This window comes from Microcebus murinus, chromosome 2 (assembly GCF_040939455.1).
Source record: "Microcebus murinus isolate Inina chromosome 2, M.murinus_Inina_mat1.0, whole genome shotgun sequence".
In the NCBI taxonomy this organism is placed as follows: Eukaryota; Metazoa; Chordata; class Mammalia; order Primates; family Cheirogaleidae; genus Microcebus; species Microcebus murinus.
In genome coordinates this window covers 39,286,241-39,306,626 of record NC_134105.1, presented here as the reverse complement: position 1 = coordinate 39,306,626, position 20,386 = coordinate 39,286,241, and the positions used below count along the sequence as shown (strand labels likewise).

Below are 20,386 nucleotides of genomic sequence, written 5' to 3'. Positions count from 1 at the left end.
TGGCTCACACTTGTAATCCTAGCACTCTGGGAGGCCAAGGCGGGTGGGTTGCTCGAGGTCAGGAGTTTGAAACCAGCCTGAGCAAGAGTGAGACCTCGTTTCTACTAGAAATAGAAAGAAATTAATTGGCCAACTAATATATATAGAAAAATTAGCCAGGCATGGTGGCACATGCCTGTAGTCCCAACTACTCGGGAGGATGAGGCAGCAGGATTGCTTGAGCCCAGGAGTTTGAGGTTGCTGTGAGCTAGGCTGACGCCATGGCATTCACTCTAGCCTGGGCAACAAAGCAAGATTCTTGTCTCAAAAAAAAAAAAGAGTAAGAAGACTCAATATTATCAAGATGTCAGTTCTTCCTAACTTGATCTACAGATCAAAGCCATCTCAATCAAAATCACTGCAAGTTATTTGGTGGTTATCAACAAACTGACACTAAAATTTAAGTGCAGAAGCAAAAGAACAACAATATCCAACACAATATTAAAAGATAAGAACAGGCCGGGCGCTGTGGCTCACGCCTGTAATCCTAGCTCTTGGGAGGCCGAGACGGGCGGATTGCTCAAGGTCAGGAGTTCAAAACCAGCCTGAGCAAGAGCAAGACCCCGTCTCTACTATAAATAGAAAGAAATTAATTGGCCAACTGATATATATATATAAAAATTAGCCGGGCATGGTGGTGCATGCCTGTAGTCCCAGCTACCCGGGAGGCTGAGGCAGAAGGATCACTGGAGCCCAGGAGTTTGAGGTTGCTGTGAGCTAGGCTGACGCCACGGCACTCACTCTAGCCTGGGCAACAAAGCGAGACTCTGTCTCAAAAAAAAAAAAAAAAAAAAAAAAGATAAGAACAAAGTTGGAGAAATAACATTTCCCGACTTCAAAACCTACTATAAAGCTACAACAATCAATACAGTGTGGCATTGGTGAAAGAATAGAGAAATAGATGAATGGAACAGAATAGAGAGCCCAGAAAGAGACCCACTTAAATATAGTCAACTGATTTTTGACAAAGAAGCAAAAGAAAGACAATAGAGAAATACAATCTTTTCAACAAATGCTGGTGGGACAACTGGACATTCACATGCAAAAAAAAAAAACAAATCTAGACACAGACTTTATACTCACCCATAGAAATTAACTCAAAATGGATCACAGACCTAAATGTAAAATACAAAACTATAAAATTTCTAGAAGATAACTTCTGAGAAAAATCAAGATAATTTAGGGTTTAGTAATCACTTTCTAGATACAACACCAAAGGCACAATCCATGAAACAAAGAATTGATAAACTGAAATTCATTTTCTGCTGTGTGAATGACCTATCAAAAGAATAAAAAGAGAAGACTCAAGCTGGGAAAAAATATTCGCAAAAGACGTATCTGATAATGGATTGTTATCTAAATTATACAGAGAGCTCTTAATAAGCATATAAAAAGATATTCCACATCATATGTTATCAAAGAAATACAAATTAAAATGAGTTACTACTACATAGCTAATAGAATGGCACAAATTCAGAACATTGCCAATGCCAAATGCTGAAGAGGATGTGGAGCAACAAGAAATTTCATTCATTGCTGGTAGTAATGGAAAATGGTACAGCCACTTTAGTGGTTTAGTGTTTTGTTATAAAACTAAACATACTCTTACCATGTGATCCAGCAATGGCACGCCTTGGTATTGTATATTTACCCAAAGGAGTTGATAACATATGTCCACATGAAAACCTGTATACAATGTTTATAGCAACTTCATTTATAATTGCCAAAACTTGGAAGTGACCAAGATGTCTTCTGGTAGGTGAATGGATAAATAAACTGTGGTATATCCAGACAACAGAATATTACTCAGCACTAAAAAGAAATGAGCTATCAAGCCATGAAAAGACAAGGAGGAAACTTAAATGCATATTACTATGTGAAAGAAGCACATCTGAAAAATCTACATATTTAATACTATGTGATGACAACCATATGACATTCTGGAAAGGGAAAAACTATGGAGATGTTAAAAAGTTCAGTGGTTGTCAAGGATTAGTGGGGAGAAAAGGATGAATAGGTGGAGCACACTGAATTTTTAGGGTAGTGAAACCACTATGTATGATATTATAATAGTGAATAAATGTTATTATAAATTTGTCGGCCGGGCGCGGTGGCTCACGCCTGTAATCCTAGCACTCTGGGAGGCCGAGGCGGGCGGATTACTCAAGGTCAGGAGTTCAAAACCAGCCTGAGCGAGACCCCGTCTCTACCATAAAAATAGAAAGAAATTAATTGGCCAACTAATATATATAATATAAAAATCAGCCGGGCATGGTGGCTCGTGCCTGTAGTCCCAGCTACTCGGGAGGCTGAGGCAGGAGGATCGCTTGAGCCCAGGAGTTTGAGGTTGCTGTGAGCTAGGCTGATGCCACGGCACTCACTCTAGCCTAGGCAAGAAAGCGAGACTCTGTCTCAAAAAAAAAAAAAAAAAAAAAAAAAAAAATAAATAAATAAATTTGTCCAAACCCATAGACAACACCACAGGTGAACTATAATGTAAACTATGAACTTTGGGTGATAATGGCGTGTCACTGTAGGTTCATTAATTATAAAAATGTACCACTCTGGTAGGGGATACTGATAATAGGGGAGGCCAGACATGTGTGTGGGCAGGGGGTACAGGAGAAATCTTTGTACCTTCTGCTTAATTTTGCTGTGAACCTAAAACTTCTCTAAAAAATTGTTTGTCTGAAGTCAAATCATATTTTCTGTAGGTATTTGCCTAGCAACTCAGGCCAAAAGACTAAATCAGATAATATTAAAAGACAACTACCATCAAGATAGTCACTATTTTGCCTGACAGGTTCTGAGAAATCTCAACACTAAAGTCAGCCAATAAATTTTCATGTAGAAACTTTGGCCAGATAAAATAAATACATAACTTGGTATATGATAGAAGCAGTCCCTTTCTTATGATCAAAGCCACCATGTTCCAAAAGTTTGTTAACTGTTTGCAACTTTCAATGCATAATCAAACAGAAAGAAATATTTGGTCCTCTACACAATTTCACCATGTCTTGTTGACCACTGTATCTTTAGCATCTCCTCACACAGGGACTGGCATGTATTAGGTACATAACGTCTGCTGAATGAATGAAATGTCAGGTATTGTGGTACCTGAAAGCAGCAAAATAAACTGCTTTTAAAAAGTTGAAAATGGCTAGTCTAGGAAGCAGAACAGAGAAAGTAGAGGGATAAGAGCCAAAGTTTTTCTTTTTTTTTTCTTTTTCTTTTTTTTTTTTTTTGAGACAGAGTCTCGCTTTGTTGCCCAGGCTAGAGTGAGTGCCGTGGCGTCAGCCTAGCTCACAGCAACCTCAAACTCCTGGGCTCGAGCGATCCTTCTGCCTCAGCCTCCCGAGTAGCTGGGACTACAGGCATGCGCCACTATGCCCGGCTAATTTTTTTTATATATATATATATATATCAGTTGGCCAATTAATTTATTTCTATTTATAGTAGAGACGGGGTCTCACTCTTGCTCAGGCTGGTTTTGAACTCCTGACCTTGAGCAATCCGCCCGCCTCGGCCTCCCAAGAGCTAGGATTACAGGCGTGAGCCACCGCGCCCGGCCTCTTTTTTCTTTTTGAGACAGGGTCTCACTCTGCTGCCTGAGTTAGAGTACAGTAGCATTATCATAGCTCACTGCAACCTCAAATGCCTAGGCTCAAGCAATCCTGCCTTAGCCTCCCAAGTAGCTGGGACTATAGGCACGCACCGCCATGCCCAACAAATTTTTCTGTTTTTCGTAGAGATGTGAGTCTGTGTTGCTCAGGTTGGTCTCAAACTCCTGGACTCAAGTGATTTTCCCACCTCGGCCTCCCAAAGTGCTAGGATTGTGGATATAAGCCACCATACCCAGCCCCACAGTTTTGTTTTGTTTTTTTAATGAGCCTTTTAGTACCATTTAATTTTCAAAATGATATTAGATAGGCACTATTGCCCTGATTTTTACAGGTAATATTCTGCATCACTTTATTCTGAAACAATTCATAGATTTCATTGAAAACACTTGAGTTGCCAAATTTGAATAGAAATGCACAGCTCCTTGCCACAAGATAAGGGACAATGCTTTGTATTGTCTAATTACCATTCATTTTATTTTATTTTATTTTTGAGACAGAGTCTCACTTTGTTGACCAGGCTAGAGTGAGTGCCATGGCATCAGCCTAACTCACAACAACCTCAAACTCCTGGGCTCAAGCAATCCTTCTGCCTCAGCCACCCGAGTAGCTGGGACTACAGGCATGTGCCACCATGCCTGGCTAATTTTTCTATATATATTAGTTGGCCAATTAATTTCTTTCTATTTATAGTAGAGACGGGGTCTCACTCTTGCTCAGGCTGGTTTCGAACTCCTGACCTCGAGCAATCCACCCGCCTCAGCCTCCCAGAGTGCTAGGATTACAGGCATGAGCCACCGTGCCTAGCCTACCATTCATTTTAAATGTTCCATCTTTTATGCACTATGAGGTGACATCAGGATTAGGAAGTTAATAAATGAGAAATGCATGCTTCTCTCTAAAAAAGAGTATGTAGGAAAAGCTATCACTTAATTTTATATAGTTCTACATAGTTTAAAATTTTTTGGAAGCTTGTATCACAGGTTTTTTTTGTTTTGTTTTGTTTCTTGAGACTAGAGTGAGTGCCATGGCGTCAGCCTAGCTCACAACAACCTCAAACTCCTGGCCTCAAGTAATCCTGCTGCCTCAGCCTCCTGAGTAGCTGGGACTACAAGCATGCACCACCATGCCCAGCTAATTTTTTCTATATATATTAGTTGGCCAATTAATTTCTTTCTATTTATAGTAGAGATGGGGTCTCGCTCTTGCTCAGGCTGGTTTCGAACTCTTGACCTCAAGCAATCTGCCCGCCTCGGCCTCCAGAGTGCTAGGATTACAGGCGTGAGCCACCGCACCCAGCCTTTATCACAGTTTTTTAAAAATTCCATCCTCATTATAATTTTTATTTTCCTCTTTATGCTAGACTCAGCTCCACAAAGGCAAGGTCTGTGTATAGCTTTATTCAGTTATCTCTTCTACAACTAGAGTACAGTGAATGGAACATAGTAAGTGCTCAATAAATATTTACCAAATAAATAACTTTTCTGTATACTCTATATGTTCTGAATTGAGCATGCACTATTTAAAATGTTTTGAAATTTTATTTTTATTATGAAAAGGCAGAAAAACATATAAGATTTCCATAAAAATACACAGTTAAAGTAAATTTCTAGCAGTTGAATAACCTTTAGCTATTTATAAATATTGACCATCTGTTCTTAGTTGTTTCCCAAGAGTTCAAGATAGATAAGTCATCACTAGTACAACACAATTCATAAGAAAAATGAAATACAGAATCCTAAATTCTAATTTAGGAGCCAGAAATTCATCTGCCCTCAGTAATAGCAAGGACACTGGCAACAGCCCTCAAGAGAATCTTCTTTGTTATGGGAAACCCCAGTAACTGGCTATTTCTCCATACCACCTACCTGTGGAGGAGATGACACACCTATATTGCAATCATTTCCTTTGGGAAACAAAGGGCTTCAAGGGAGAAAAACAAAACACACCTATTTTTCTACATGATACAAATAAAATCTAATGAGCCCAGGGAAACAATACAGTAGAAGTAAACAGATCTTTACATATTGAAATTGAAAAGTATGTTCAAAAAGCTAATATTCAGCAAAGTGGGTTAACACAATCAAGAAAAACATTCGAAAGATTTCTTTTAATCTTAGTTACCCAGTTAGACACAAGCCATTACAGTTAATGAAGGTACAATCAAGGCATCTCAATCCTAAAGATTAACTTTTCAGCTACTCTCCTAAATTGTACCTTAAATACTAAATTGTGTTTGTCTATAACAAAAGTTGGCCAGACATGTTAATTATCATAACTGAGTATCTTCTTTTGAAAAAAAAGGCTTCACAATGGCTCTGTTGTTTTTCTAGCCTCAATAATAATCTGCAGGTCTACCACATCTCCTTTCTCTCTGTAGTGCTTGTTTTACCCATAGATTCAATGGTATTTCACTGGCCCTTTCTGTTCCCCTCAGCCATATTCTCATACAAGGCATGTCCTTTCTCTCTTGGGGCTTAAGATCAAAGTCAGTGAGAGCCAAAAATTATGAAATTATAGGATAGTAGCAATGAAATTCTAATTTGATAACCACTAAAGATACAGTCTACAGTAGCCTACAAAAACTATACATATAAGGACAATTGAAGCCCAATTTCTTGGCCCAAGGAATAATCACAAAAGCCATTTAGTTTAAATTTTTAAAATATCCACTCACTTATAGTATAATACTAAAAAAATTAAAGGTCTAATACCACTCAAACATCTACATGAGCATCTTCAAACTGGGATCTATGTCTCCACAACAATCTTTCATGTTTTCATTTCTGATAATCTATAAAAATGAGTGTAACCATACACTAAATCAGCTTTGTAACAACCTGAAAACCAAGTGCTACCAAGTTATTTCATTGTCCTTGCTTGTATTTATAGTCAATTTGGGACCATATATTATTTGTCACAAAAGTGACACTGACCATGTAAATGACATATCTACATGAAGTAAAGCCCAAACGATCCCATGGCATGTGTTGTACAAGTGAAGATTTCCTGGTAGTTACAATAGAGAAAAGTAGCAAGATGATAGTCATGATATTGCACACAATAGTGTATACATGCCAAACTTAAAAAGAATTTATACCCCAATAGTCAGCACCATTTTCAAATTGTAAATAGAAACTGACTTTTAGCAAGACAATATCATTCATCACATTAAATTAATGATAATTTAGATTTTATTGCTTTGTGTTATGTTTACATTTAATTCTTTCAGATGTAGGGTGCTTTAAGATTTTATTTATTTACTTACTTACTTACTTACCTATTTATTTATTTATTTATTTATTTCTCTTTAGAGGCAGGGTTTTATTCTCTGGCCCAGACTAGAGTGCAGTGGCATAACTACAACCTCAAACTCTTGGGCTCAAGTGATCCTACCTCAGTCTCCTAAGTAGCTGGGACTGCAAGTGCAAGCCACTACATCTGGTTAACATATTAACTGCCATGTGAGTTATATTTAACTCATGCTAGTTTGGGGCCCAGGGCCTTATGAAACATATGTTACTCACATTTCTCTTCACCTTGGGAGCCGTGAAAACTATTTTTCAAGTTGCATATTACTCATGTAGAGAAAACAATAAAAAATAATGAAATTTTCATTAATTTAGAAAATACCCTTTTGTTTTTGAAGTTTTTATTCTATCTTTGTAATAAAACACCATGCCCCCAAGGAAAAAAATTTGTTTTCTAGGATGGCAGTCAATGTGTTTATATACATATATATATATATTTTTTAATTTTGTTTTTTGTAGAGACAGTCTCACTATGTTGCCCAGGCTAGTCTTAAACTCCTGGCCTCAAGCTATCCTCCTGCCTCAGCCTCTCAAAGTACTGGAATTATAGGCTTGAGCCACTGTGCCTGGCTTCTGTGAGATTTTAAAGAAATTTATATCTGGCTTTGTGTTTGCCTGCATTAAACATTATGACATAATACTTTACTTTCACATTGGCATTCATGGCCTGCAAGAGGTTTTTCTAAAATGAGTCCAAAATTACTCAAGTTTATAAAAATGATTTTTATACCTGTATGATACCCAGACAAGCTGCTGTAATTCATTATATTTGCACAATATAAGATACTAAAAAACCTACAGCCTGTAACGTTCTTCCAGTAATCACTCACTTGCTTGACAATCTCTTAGCATTTAGTTCATACTAAAGCATACTAGGGTAAATAAATAATCTGAAAGGTTCCCCTCCATTAATCAGTGCCATCAAGTATCTACTGCACATCTCTTACAGCCTATAAGGAGGGGATTAAGAAGCACAGCAGCCCCTCTGCCCTCCGACCTTCAAGGAGCTTCCTAAATTGGCTGGATGTAAAGATATGAAAAGACACTACAAACTAACTAATATACAACAAGTTTAGAATGACCATTAGAAATTCAACCTCCATAGGAGTTGAAAAGACAGAGGTTTTAATTGTCTTTTGCCATCTTTAGACTATCCTGATTACAATTTGCTGATACCCACAGCAAAGCAGGAACCATGGGATGAGAGAAGGAACAGAGGAAAGACAGGAAAGGGGACAGGTAGAAAAAAATGCTATAAATGGACTAACAGTTAATGAGAATAGAAGGAAGAATGGAACTAATATTTGTTGAGTACCTTCTATGTATAAGGCGTAATATTAGAGATATTATATTATCTTAATACTACTACTTTGAGGAGATTCTATATCTACTTCTAAAGATGAGAAACAGGTATAAAGGAAATTAAGTACTGACACCAGATTATACAGATAGTACAAGGGCAGACTCAAGACTCAAGTCCTGGTCAGCCTGGCTCCAAATCTTTTCATTAATATGCCGCCTCTCAAATCACATTCAAAAGTGTGAACGATGCTTGGTGGGGCTTTGCACATGTGCCATGGGGAACACTATCAATGAGATAGTTTCTCTCTCTGATCTCATGAAATTTATAATCTCAAAAGGATTGGTCGGGTGCCATGGCTCACACCTGTAATCCTAGCACTCTGGGAGGCCGAGGTGGGTAGATTGCTCAAGGTCAGGAGTTCAAAACCAGCCTGAGCAAGAGCGAGACCCTGTCTCTACTATAAATAGAAAGAAATTAGTTGGCCAACTAAAAATATATAGAAAAAATTAGCCGGGCATGGTGGCGCATGCCTGTAGTCCCAGTTACTCGAGAGGCTGAGGCAGGAGGATCGCCTGAGCCCAGGAGTTTGAGGTTGCTGTGAGCTAGGCTGACGTCACTGCACTCTAGCCCAGGCGACAGAGTGAGACTCTGTCTCAAAAAAAAAATAAATAAAAAAGAGTCATCTACACAGAAGATTTAGCTGAATTCATGTAAATGGTGGGCACAACTGGAGGGTCAAGGAACAAGGACACTATCTCAAAGGAAACATCATGCAGTCAAGAGTATGTGTGTAGGCTGGGCACAGTGGCTCGTGCCTGTAATCCTAGCACTCTGGGAGGCTGAGGTGGGAGTATTGCTCAAGGTCAGGAGTTTGAAACCAGCCTGAGCAAGAGTGAGACCCCGTCTCTACTAAAAATAGAAAGAAATTAATTGGCCAACTAAAAATACATAAAAAAATTAGCCAGGCATGGTGGTGCATGCCTGTAGTCCCAGCTACTCGGGAGGCTGAGGCAGAAGGATTGCTTGAGCCCAGGAGCTTGAGGTTGCTGTGAGCTAGGCTGATGCCATGGCACTCTAACCTGGGCAACAGAGTGAGAATCTGTCTCCAAAAATAAAAAAATAAAAAAAGAGTATGTGTGTAGTGTTAACCTTGGGAAGGGGTAATAATATTTTTGTTTCGAAATATGCAAAGCAGAGAAGTATAGGTGAAATCTTTAAGAACTATTGAAGAAGAAAGACCTTTTTCTATGAAGATGAGAATAGGCTATAATTAGATACTGAATATAAAAGAGATTTCACAATGGGGCTTCAATTGGAAATCAACAAGAAATCAATACAAAGACTGTTAAATAATAATGCATATCCAATTAAAGTTAAAATTAAAATTGTAATAGATACAATAATCTAACTTTGTGACCTCTAACAGTACTACAAGCAGAGAAACCACACAATGGGGAGCCTGGAGAATGGAGACCCAAATTACATAAAACCCAAAACATCCAGTGACAAGAAATTCTAAGTGTGAGTGTTACAGCTCTTTTAGAATTTGTCTAGCAGGTTTTCCGGTTCTTACCGGAAGACCCTCATCCTCAAAAAACACAAATTCTATGGGTGATAGCAAAAACAGTGTTAAGCAGGCCAGGCGTGGTGGCTCACACCTATAATCCCGGTACTCTGGGAGGCCAAGGTGGGAAGATGGCTTGAGCTCAGGAGCTGGAGACCAGCCTCAGCAAAAGTGAGGCCCCATCTCTACTAAAAATAGAAAGAAATTAGCCACACAACTAAAAAAAAAAAAAAAAATTAGCCAGGCGTGGTGGTGCACAGCTATAGTCCCAGCTATTCAGGAGGCTGAGGCAGGAGGATCACTTGAGCCCAGGAGTTTGAGGTTACTGTGAGGTAGGCTAACGACATGGCACTCACTCTAGCCAGGGCAACAGAGTGAGACTCTGTCCCAAAAAGAAAAAAAAAAAAAAAAAAAAGCAGCAGCCACAAGGTCTACTCTGGGGAATAAGAGAAACAAAACTAGCAAGGTACTAATGGAAATGAAAAATGGAAAAGTAGAGCTCAGACCAAAACGAGAAAAGAAAGGTTCAGAAGTAAAGTAGGAGGTGAAGGTGAGTAAAGAAGGAGGTGAAGGTAAGAAAACTGTTGTCAAAGAGAAAACACTTTTTTTTTTTTTGAAAGACAGTCTCAAAAGTTTTGTTGCCCAGGCTAGAGTGAGTGCCATGGCGTCAGCCTAGCTCACAGCAACCTCAAACTGCTGGGCTCAAATGATCCTCCTGCCTCAGCCTCCCGAGTAGCTGGGGACTACAGGCAAGCACCACCATGCCCAGCTAATTTTTTCTATATATATGTTAGTTGGCCAATTAATTTCTTTCTATTTATAGTAGAGACGGGGGTCTCGCTCTTGCTCAGGCTGGTTTCGAACTCCTGACCTCGAGCAATCCACCTGCCTTGGCCTCCCAGAGTGTTAGGATTGTAGGAGTGAGCCACCATGCCCAGCCAGAAAACACTTTTTAATTTAATTTTAATATCTTGGAAGTGGCACAGTTCTTAGTAATGATAAAGCCAGTGCAGTATAATTTAATGGCTGAAGTAGTGATAAAGTTCAATGGAAAAAGGAAGCCGTGCTATGTAGTAGAAGCTTCCTCATCTATAAACTGGAGATAAAAATACATATCTTTTAAGATTTTTGTAAGAAATTAAAATAGATACTAGGATATATTTAAAAAGTAGGCCACTGCCATCACTGAATCTCCTCTCTCACACCCCTTTGGAAGACAGCTCCATGAGTATCCACCCCAGTGCCTAATAGATAGTTTATACATCTCCAAATATGGAATAAACAGCAATGGAAAAGCAATCTAGACATCAACTGTTTGTTCATTAACTCTTTTAATTATTTCTTCATTTAACGAACATTTACTGAGCACTATTTGAATACCAGGCACTAGGAGAAGGAATGGTAGCAATAGTTATTGCAATGGCAACTAACATTTATCAAGTTCTTGATATAGCTAGACATTGTTTCAACCAGTTTTCCTTTAACTAACTTAATCACTAAAACAACTCTAGGAAGTAGGTACTTTTATTATCCTCATTATATAGATAAGGACACTGAAACTCAGAAAGAGTAAGTTGAATGTTAATGATGGCACTGGAATACAAAGCCAGACATTCTAGATCCAGAGTGAATTTCTTTGCCACACTTAATTACCTCTGGGAAGAGAATCTTTTGCCAGTCACATGAACATTTAATTCCATATTTCTAAATGTCCTACCCTCTGCATGCATTAAGTTTAGGGCAAAAAAAGTATTCTTCTGTATTATATGTATTTTAAAATATCAAAGCTATCAGAAGTCTAAGACTTCTTAAAGTTGTCTTTTATTTCCAAAGATACCTAAGCTCTCTTCTTAGCAAAAGCTCAAAAATTCCAAAACTGAATTGGTGCCTGAACTTAAGGAATATGCATCCTGTCTGAGGAGGTGAGAGCTATCTATACTTTAAAAGATAAATAAGAAGAATATGGGCTGGACACAGTGGCTCACGCCTGTAATCCTAGCACTTTGGGAGGCCAAGGCGGGAGAAATGCTTGAGCTCAGGAGTTCTAGACCAGCCTCAGCAAGAGTGAGACCCCGTCTCTACTATAAATAGAAAGAAATTAGCCAAACAACCAAAAAAAAAAAAAATAGAAAAAATTAGATGGGCACGGTGGTGTACACCTGCAGTCCCAGTCCCTCCTCCTGAGGCAGGAGGATCACTTGAGCCCAGGAGTTTAAGGTTGCTGTGAGCTAGGCTGACACCACAGCACTCTAGCCCAGGCAACAGGGTGAGACACTGTCTCAAAAAAAAAAAAGAGGAAGAAGAATATGGTAAGGGCTTTGTGAATTATGCAATAACTATGTCCTATAAAGGTCAGAGGCAATTTGTGATCCCAGATTCAGCTTGTTTCATAAAAAAATTCAACTTCAAGTAGCACAATTTCATGTCTGCTTTTAATCCTGAACATTCTGAATCAGGAAATCTTTCCTGAATCAGGAAAGAACCAACTATTTACACAATAACCAACTACAGACACTAAATTAAAAAAAAATGAATCTTGCACATTTTTAAAGCATTTCACTTTGAATATTGCCTTGTTACTGTCTTGTTTCTAGACAAAAATCAGTATTTTACCCTACAGAAAGCACAATAAACGACTATAACTTTACTATATAACACTGTAAAAGCAAGAAAAAACAACTGAGAAATTAAAAGTTCTCATAGTATTCCAAGGCAAGAGATTATTTTGAACCTGGGGTGGGAGGGTGAGGGAAGGAGGGGCTAAACAGGGGAAGCTTCATTAAAGAGGTCAGTTCTGAATTAGGCTTTGAAGAAAAGGGCAGGAGACATTTCAGAGAGAGAGAGAGAGAACATCACACACAAGAGTGTGGAGGACAGAAATGAAAAAAATGTGTTTACAGGAAAGCAAGTAAGTAACAACACTCTAATAGAAGGTTTATATAGTGGCAGAAATGTTCAGAAGGACATGTGAAAATAGATCACAGAGAAACTTGAATGTCAATCTAACCAACCATGGGAGGGAGGGATCTCATCTGCCACATTAAGTCTAATATGAGTAGTAAAACACTTGTCTTCTTACAGGATCACAACTTTGCTGAAATGATGCTGTAGTCATTTATGAAGCTGCCTAAATTAAAAACAAACTTATAGAAATTATGAAGTTGCTTTTTAAAAGCATAGCTCATTAGTAACTTACAAATCTATTTCAATTCCATATTCATTTCTTATAGCCTCTTAATAACCACACCCTCAAATAACGCTTTTTAAGCCTCTACTTAAACACTTTCAAGTGATGGAGAGTCTAACATCTAGTAAGACCTAGGATGCCCCATATCACCCTAATCAAGCCGATGCCTAATGTAGGACAAAGATAGGTAGAAAGAAAAGGTTATAAAACATCCATTTTCTACAATTCAATGTTCTAAATGAAAATATTCAAAAGAAAATCTTCTATATGTCACAAATATAAGCTTTTTAATTAGAGAATAAACACAGAAAATTATCTTCAGTGTAGATAGGTATTAGTTGCTTTTTGTTACCTAGCATCTATTTTCTTCTCTATTCTGATTTTGCTTGTGGTGGGGTGGGGTAAGGTGAACACACTTTCTACGCTATCAGGAATGTGTTTCTGGTGAAGCCAGTAACATCCCAGCTCCAAGGTAAAGCATATGACTGTGAAATTGTGATTGGTCAGGACTGGACACATGACTGAAACTAAGATGATAGACACTAATCCTGTCAATCCTGTTAAGGTCCAGAATGAAATATGTGAGGCTGAAATTGCTAGAACCATCATACCACCACAAATGTAGAACCAATCTGAAAATGAAACCACGCCAAAAGAACTGGAACTTAGAAACAGAGATGGAGGATCTGAGTCCTCGTGATCTCATGCCTACGTCGAAGTATATCTAAGGCAGATTTACTTTTTTTCAACCAGTTTGGATTGAGTTTTCTTTCACTACCATCCCAAAGAATACTACATGTAGTAATACCCAAATCCTATAACAAGAAAGTGAGGTCAACTTCTTATCACTTATCTAATATCATGCATAATTTTTTTGCAGTATTGCAAGAAAATTTATTTGAACATAAACTGTCCTATAAAGGTCAGAGGCAATTTGTGATCCCAGATTCAGCTTGTTTCATAAAAAAATTCAACTTCAAGTAGCACAATTTCATGTCTGCTTTTAATCCTGAACATTCTGAATCAGGAAATCTTTCCTGAATCAGGAAAGAACCAACTATTTACACAATAACCAACTACAGACACTAAATTAAAAAAAAATGAATCTTGCACATTTTTAAAGCATTTCACTTTGAATATTGCCTTGTTACTGTCTTGTTTCTAGACAAAAATCAGTATTTTACCCTACAGAAAGCACAATAAACGACTATAACTTTACTATATAACACTGTAAAAGCAAGAAAAAACAACTGAGAAATTAAAAGTTCTCATTACATCATATCACAATTATTTTTAAAAAATCAGAAAACAAACACACAAAAAGCTAACGAACTATCCAGAAGCCACGTAAAGACTCTTACTTGAAGCTGGAGAGTATGTCGAAGAATTGTTTCTTCTAAGGCATGGATCCACTTCTCTCGCTCATCAGCATCACGTGCTGGAATAAAAGATTATAAAAATTAAGTTTACTTTCTACAATATACCTCTATATTTGAAAGTATAATTTTAAAACTGTGATGCTAACAGAAAAGGTTTTTAGTTGTGCCATTTCCTTAATAAGTTCAGCTTGATCTATCCTTTCAAGATATGCAAATCTGCTTTCAACAATTTATAACAAAGGGAATATTACGTTCAATAATAGCAGGCTATATAGTTCAGATCAAACTTCCCACTGAGAACTAGAAAAGCTGGGCTGATTATTAAAAAACAATTGGTTGAAGGCATCAGAAATCAACAAAGTAGTATAGAATTATCAGGCCAACATCTGGGAGAAGACAAAAATCTAGAAGATAAGCCTTATATTTAGGGCCACTTTTCGCCCAGAGACTTTATAAATTCCAGGACAGGAGTTGTAGACTGGACAATGCACTTAAAAGCTTTATCAGTGTGTGAGCAGGGGCTATATGAGAACTCTACTTTCTGCTCAATTTTGCTGGGAACCTAAAACTGCTCTAAAGAATAAAGCCTATTTAAATAATATAATAAGCCTTTTTAGGTCAAAAGAGAGAAACCAGGGCCCACCAACAACAGGAGATCTTGTAAATAGGCCATGTTTTTGTTTTTGTTTTTTTTTTTGAGACAGAGTCTCGGTTTGTTGCCCAGGCTAGAGCGTTAGCCTAGCACAGCAACCTCAAACTCCTGGGCTCAAGTGATCCTCCTGCCTCAGCGCCACCATGCCTGGCTAATTTCTTCTATATATATTAGCTAGCCAATTAACTTCTTTCTATTTTGTAGTAGAGACGAGGTCTCGCTCTTGCTCAGTCTGGTTTCGAACTCCTGACCTTGAGCAATCCTGCCAGCGTGCTAGGATTACAGGTGTGAGCCACCACGCCCAGCCAATAAGCTATGTTTTGATTGGGACCCCAAAAACCTTCAATTTGGAGTTAAGGTAAACCAGAATTAAAACTATTACTTGGTCATATAGGTGGCCCAGAAAAATCTTAAATCTTGATGCCTAAAATGGATTAAAATGACCCCAGATTATTAGTGAGTCCAGGTATCTAACTAGCCAAAGCAAATGAAAATCTTTTCTGTAAGATAATATCATCTTAGCTTCTAAATTAAATTTCTATAAACAATTTTTCAAATACAATGTATAGCACAAAGGCAAAGACAATCAAGTACACATAAGCACAGACACTTCTGGAGGAAAAAACCACACATTAATGAGAACCAAAAGACAATATATAAACAGATAAACAAGGGCTCCAGATTATTTTATAAATAATATAGATTTTTCCTTTTTTAAATTTTTTTATTTTGTTTGCTTTTCATTTAGATTTATAAAATAAATATAAATTCTAAAATAGAAAAATATAATAAAAATTAAGAATTCAATAGATGAATTTAATGACAGACCAAATACAACTCAAGAGACAATTAGAAAACTGGAAAAGAGGTTAGAAGAAACTAATCAGAATGAAAGACAGTGAGACAAAGGGATAGAAAACGTAGAAGAAAGGGTAGGCAACACAGAGGGTGAAAAAGTATAACACGCACGTGATTAAAATACCAGAGGGAGACAAAAAGAGAGAATAGAAGAGAAGTACTATCTGGCTGAGAATTTCCCAAAATTATGAAAGGCATTAAGCCACAGACATCAGAAGCTCTAGGAATCCCAAGCAGGATAAATCAAAGAAAAACACAGACACATCCCAGTAAAAACAGAAACAGAAAAAAAAATCTGTTTTCAAGATATAGGAACTTTCTTGAATGGGATTAGGGACTCCAGAGAGCTCTCTTGCTCTCTTTCCAAGATGTGAGGATACAAAGGACAAGGAGATATGGAATGTCTACAACCTGTAAGAGGGCCTTCATCATAACTTGACTATGCTGACACCCTGATCTCAAACTTCCCAGCCTCCAGAACTGTGAGAAATCAATGTTTGCTCTTTAAGCTTTCCAATCTGTGGTAATTTGTTATAGCACCCCAAACTGATTAAGACACGAAGTAACTTTGAAAAACAATATTTGGACTATATAATGAAAGGCTAAAAAAAAAAAAAAAAGAAAGAAAGAAAAGAAAGAAATAGCTGTATACAAATATTGTACTCTATTTAGTAAATCTGGTTTTCATAGGAGTATAGGTTAGCAATTCTATAACTACAAACAAGTGACTATATTAGATAATGAGAACCACATTTCTCAACTGTCAAAGAAAAAATTTACAAATAAGAAAAGGGAGAAGTCTAGAATAAACCTGTGGTATTGGAGTGGAATTAGATGTATCAGTATGAACTCAAGATTTTAGATAAATAGATAGATAATAAATAGGTAGGTAGGGTAGGTAAGTAAATAGGTAGACAGATACAGGAAGTACTTGAAAAAGAATGGGGGCATGTCACAAAGGCACAGGAGCCAACCTGAAGGAGCTCTAATGGCAAAAGCTCAAAGTATTTTGAGAAATAAGAAATAAGACAGAAATAAGAAAACAAAACCAAAAAATAAATTCAGAAAGTATTGGACTATAGACCACAGAATATAATAAATATCCACGAATTGAATACAGGCATATAAAGAATACTTGAATAAGTATGTAAATAGGGAGAAAGGATATCTCTTCCTTCAGAAGAATTATGATTAATAAGTGTAGAAGGTTGGGCATGGTGGATCACACCTGTAATCCCACATTTTGGAAGACTGAGGCAGGAGGATTGCTTGAGGCCAGGAGTTTCAGACCAGCCTGGGTGACATAGCAAGATCCCATCTCTACAAAAAATTTAAAGATTAACTGGGTGGTAGAGTGCGATTGTAATCCCAGCTACTTGGAAGTCTGAGGCAGGAGGATAGTTTAAGCCCACGAGTTTGAGGCTACAGTGAGCTATGATCAGGCCACTGTATTCTAGCCTGGGCAAAAGAGCAAGATCCTGTCTCTTAAAAAAAGATGTAGAAGGAATAAGAAAAAAATCAAAAACCCCTATTATACTAACAACACAGTAATAATTACTATAGGCAAGATCCAGTGATGGTACAGTGAACAGCTAAAATCAGTGGCAAAAGTGAGGAGAAACAGGTAATTAGTATAGTCTAAAAGTGTCTCCCCAAAATTATTTATCAATTCTAAATGAAAAAAATAATTTTACAATGGAGAAATCTAGCAGACACTACCTTAATCAAGTGACCAAGGTTAAGATCACCAGTAGTAAGATTGACATCATATACCGCCCAATACATCTGTGGCATATGTATCTTGCTTTATAAGCCTGTATCTTGCTCTTGCTCTATAATCCTATCTTGCTCCCCTCCAGTAAATTTTATCTCATTCGTGCCTTAAAAAAAAAAAAAAAGAACCTGGCCAGGCATGGTGACTAACACCTGTAATCCTAGCACTCTGGGAGGCCGAGATGAGAGGATTGCTTGAGATCAAGTGTTCGAGACCAGCCTGAGCAAGAGTGAGACCCCATCTCTCCTAAAAGTAGAAAAATTAGCCACTTGTGGTGGCACATGCCTGTAGTCCCAGCTAGTTGGGAGGCTCAGGTAGGAGGACTGCTTGAGGCAAGGAGTTTGAAGTTGGTGTGAGCTAGGTTAATGCCACAGCACTCTAGCCCAGGCAAGAGACTGTGACTCAAGAAAAAAAGCAAAACAATAAGTTAGGGTATACTTTAAAATAACTAAAATAGTGGAATTGGAATGTTCCTAACACAAAGAAATAATAAATGCTTGAGCTAATGGACACTCCAATTACTCTGATTTGACTAATATATAGTGTATGCCTATATCAAAACATCACACATATCCTATAAAGATATACAACTATTATGTACTCATAATTAAAAATAAAAACTAAAATTAAAATAAATAAAATAAAGCTATACTGAGTGAATCCCTACTAAAAATGGCCATAATTAATGAACCTGCTAAAAACAACTTTGAGTACTATAGTATTTTATCCAAATAACTCTTCTTCCCTCTTTTTATGTTATTTATACATTCAGTTTATCTCTAGAATTGCTTCTACCACAGCATCTACCACTTCTACATTACATTTTCAAGCTTGCTTTCTATCTAAGCCAGTGTGTTCAAAATTTTGTGACTTACAATAAGGAGTACATTTTATAACATGATTCAGTTCACACATACATATACACATGCATGTGTACATACACACACACAAATAAAACTATAATATTCATTTCACAAAATAATGCCTGCTCTCTTTCACAGATGTAGCCAGTCTTTTATACTAAAAAAAAAAAAGAAAAAAAAAAGAAAGAAAGAAGAATTCAAAAAACTAATAATGCCTGTTCTTACTACATGTCATACACATTGATATTTTTTATTGTATCTAATTTTTTAAAAATGCTGATTTGACCTATTAAATAGATTACTTGTAACTCTTAATTCCCAATAATGCCTGAATTATATGGAAACACTTTCTTTAAGGTCTACAGAGGAAAAATAGTATTTTTCCAGTAAGTAAAATACTTATCTCTTCAGGATTTTATAATCTTAGCTCTTGTATTACATATCTAATCACATTTCCTATATTATGTACATCTGAATACATAAGAACATGAGGTCATTCAAAAGGTTTCACTCGTCCAATGTAACTCTCACAAACTAACCACAAGAAGCGTATTTTAAGATATGATTCCAAAACTCCTATACTTTACCATTCCTGATCCACTGCTTATGAATCTATCCTCCTAAAGCCATATTTTCTTCTCCTTTAAGACATAAACAACTTTGAATAAATTACTGCCTGATTGCAAAAAGGAAGTGGTTGTCTATTCTGCAATTTAAGTAAAAATAATTAACATCTGTAATCAGGAGGGCCTTCTTTTCTCTGTAAGTTATTGTGAAATAAAAACATTACATAAAAACCATGTTTACAAGATTAACTGTTGAGAGACTATACAAATATCTACTGAGCCTCAATACGCATGAGGTACTAAAAGCTTAGGATATGAGCAAGGTTAAAACAATCCATGATCTCAAGTAATTTATAATCTCTTGGAAAATACAATAGCTTGGTTGGTTATCTAGTTAGGTTATCTTCTTCACCTACTCTAATAGTCTGTAATATCTAATAGCCTTTACTTATTAAAATTCTATTCATTCCTCTGAGCTATGCTGAAATGTTACTTTCTCTGCATATGTTGCTCATGATAAGAGGACCTGCTCTCTTCCTTCCTTAAATTTATTCAAATATTCCAATACTTGGGCAGTACGTAAATACACATGCAATGTACCTGTCACTGTCTTAGGCATAAGTTAAAACTCTAAGCGGGGATAATCAGGGTTCAAATCTACCTTCCAGTTTGACTTCTCAACATACTCTTCCATGAGCCACTACATTGCTGCTACACTATAGTTACTGCTCACATGACTCATAATTCCCAGGTTTATTTTATTTTATTTTTTTGAACTCTGTTGCCCGAGTTACACTGCTGTGGCATCAGCCTAGCTCACAGTAACCTCAAACTTCTGGGCTCAAGCAATCCTTCTGCTTCAGTCTCCCAAGTAGCTGGGACTACAGGCATGCGCCACCATGCCCGGCTAATTTTTTCTATATGTATTAGTTGGCCAATTCATTTCTTTCTATTTATAGTAGAGACGGAGTCTCGCTCTTGCTCAGGCTGGTTTCGAACTCCTGACCTTGAGCGATCTACCCACCTCGGCTTCCCAGAGTGCTAGGATTACAAGCGTGAGCCACTGTGCCCGGCCCACAATTCCCAGGTTTTACTCAAACTGTTCCCTCAGCTGAAATGCCTGAACTCCGTTTCTGTGTAAATAATAAAAGCTAAATCTGTTGAGCATTTCATTTGTGTTAGCATGGTTCTAAACACATAACATGTATTAACTGAATCCTCACAACAGCTACATAAGAATGGTATTGTTATTATCCTTATTTTCCAGAAC

General features: G+C 37.3%; 1 protein-coding gene and 1 non-coding gene across 7 annotated transcripts in view; one reads left to right on the top strand and one right to left on the bottom strand.

Moving 5' to 3' along the window:
- OSBPL9 (oxysterol binding protein like 9) overlaps window positions 1-20,386 on the bottom strand; it is a 174,162-nt gene that overhangs the window by 69,341 nt on the left and 84,435 nt on the right. For all 6 annotated transcript variants that reach the window (XM_012776195.2, XM_012776196.2, XM_012776194.2 and 3 more), the window contains one exon: window positions 14,386-14,462. In XM_012776195.2, the coding sequence (XP_012631649.2) occupies window positions 14,386-14,462 (77 nt within the window). The remainder of the gene's footprint in view (window positions 1-14,385; window positions 14,463-20,386) is intronic.
- LOC142869796 (U7 small nuclear RNA) lies at window positions 9,797-9,858 on the top strand. The gene has a single exon (XR_012918351.1). It is a non-coding gene; the product is annotated as a U7 small nuclear RNA (small nuclear RNA).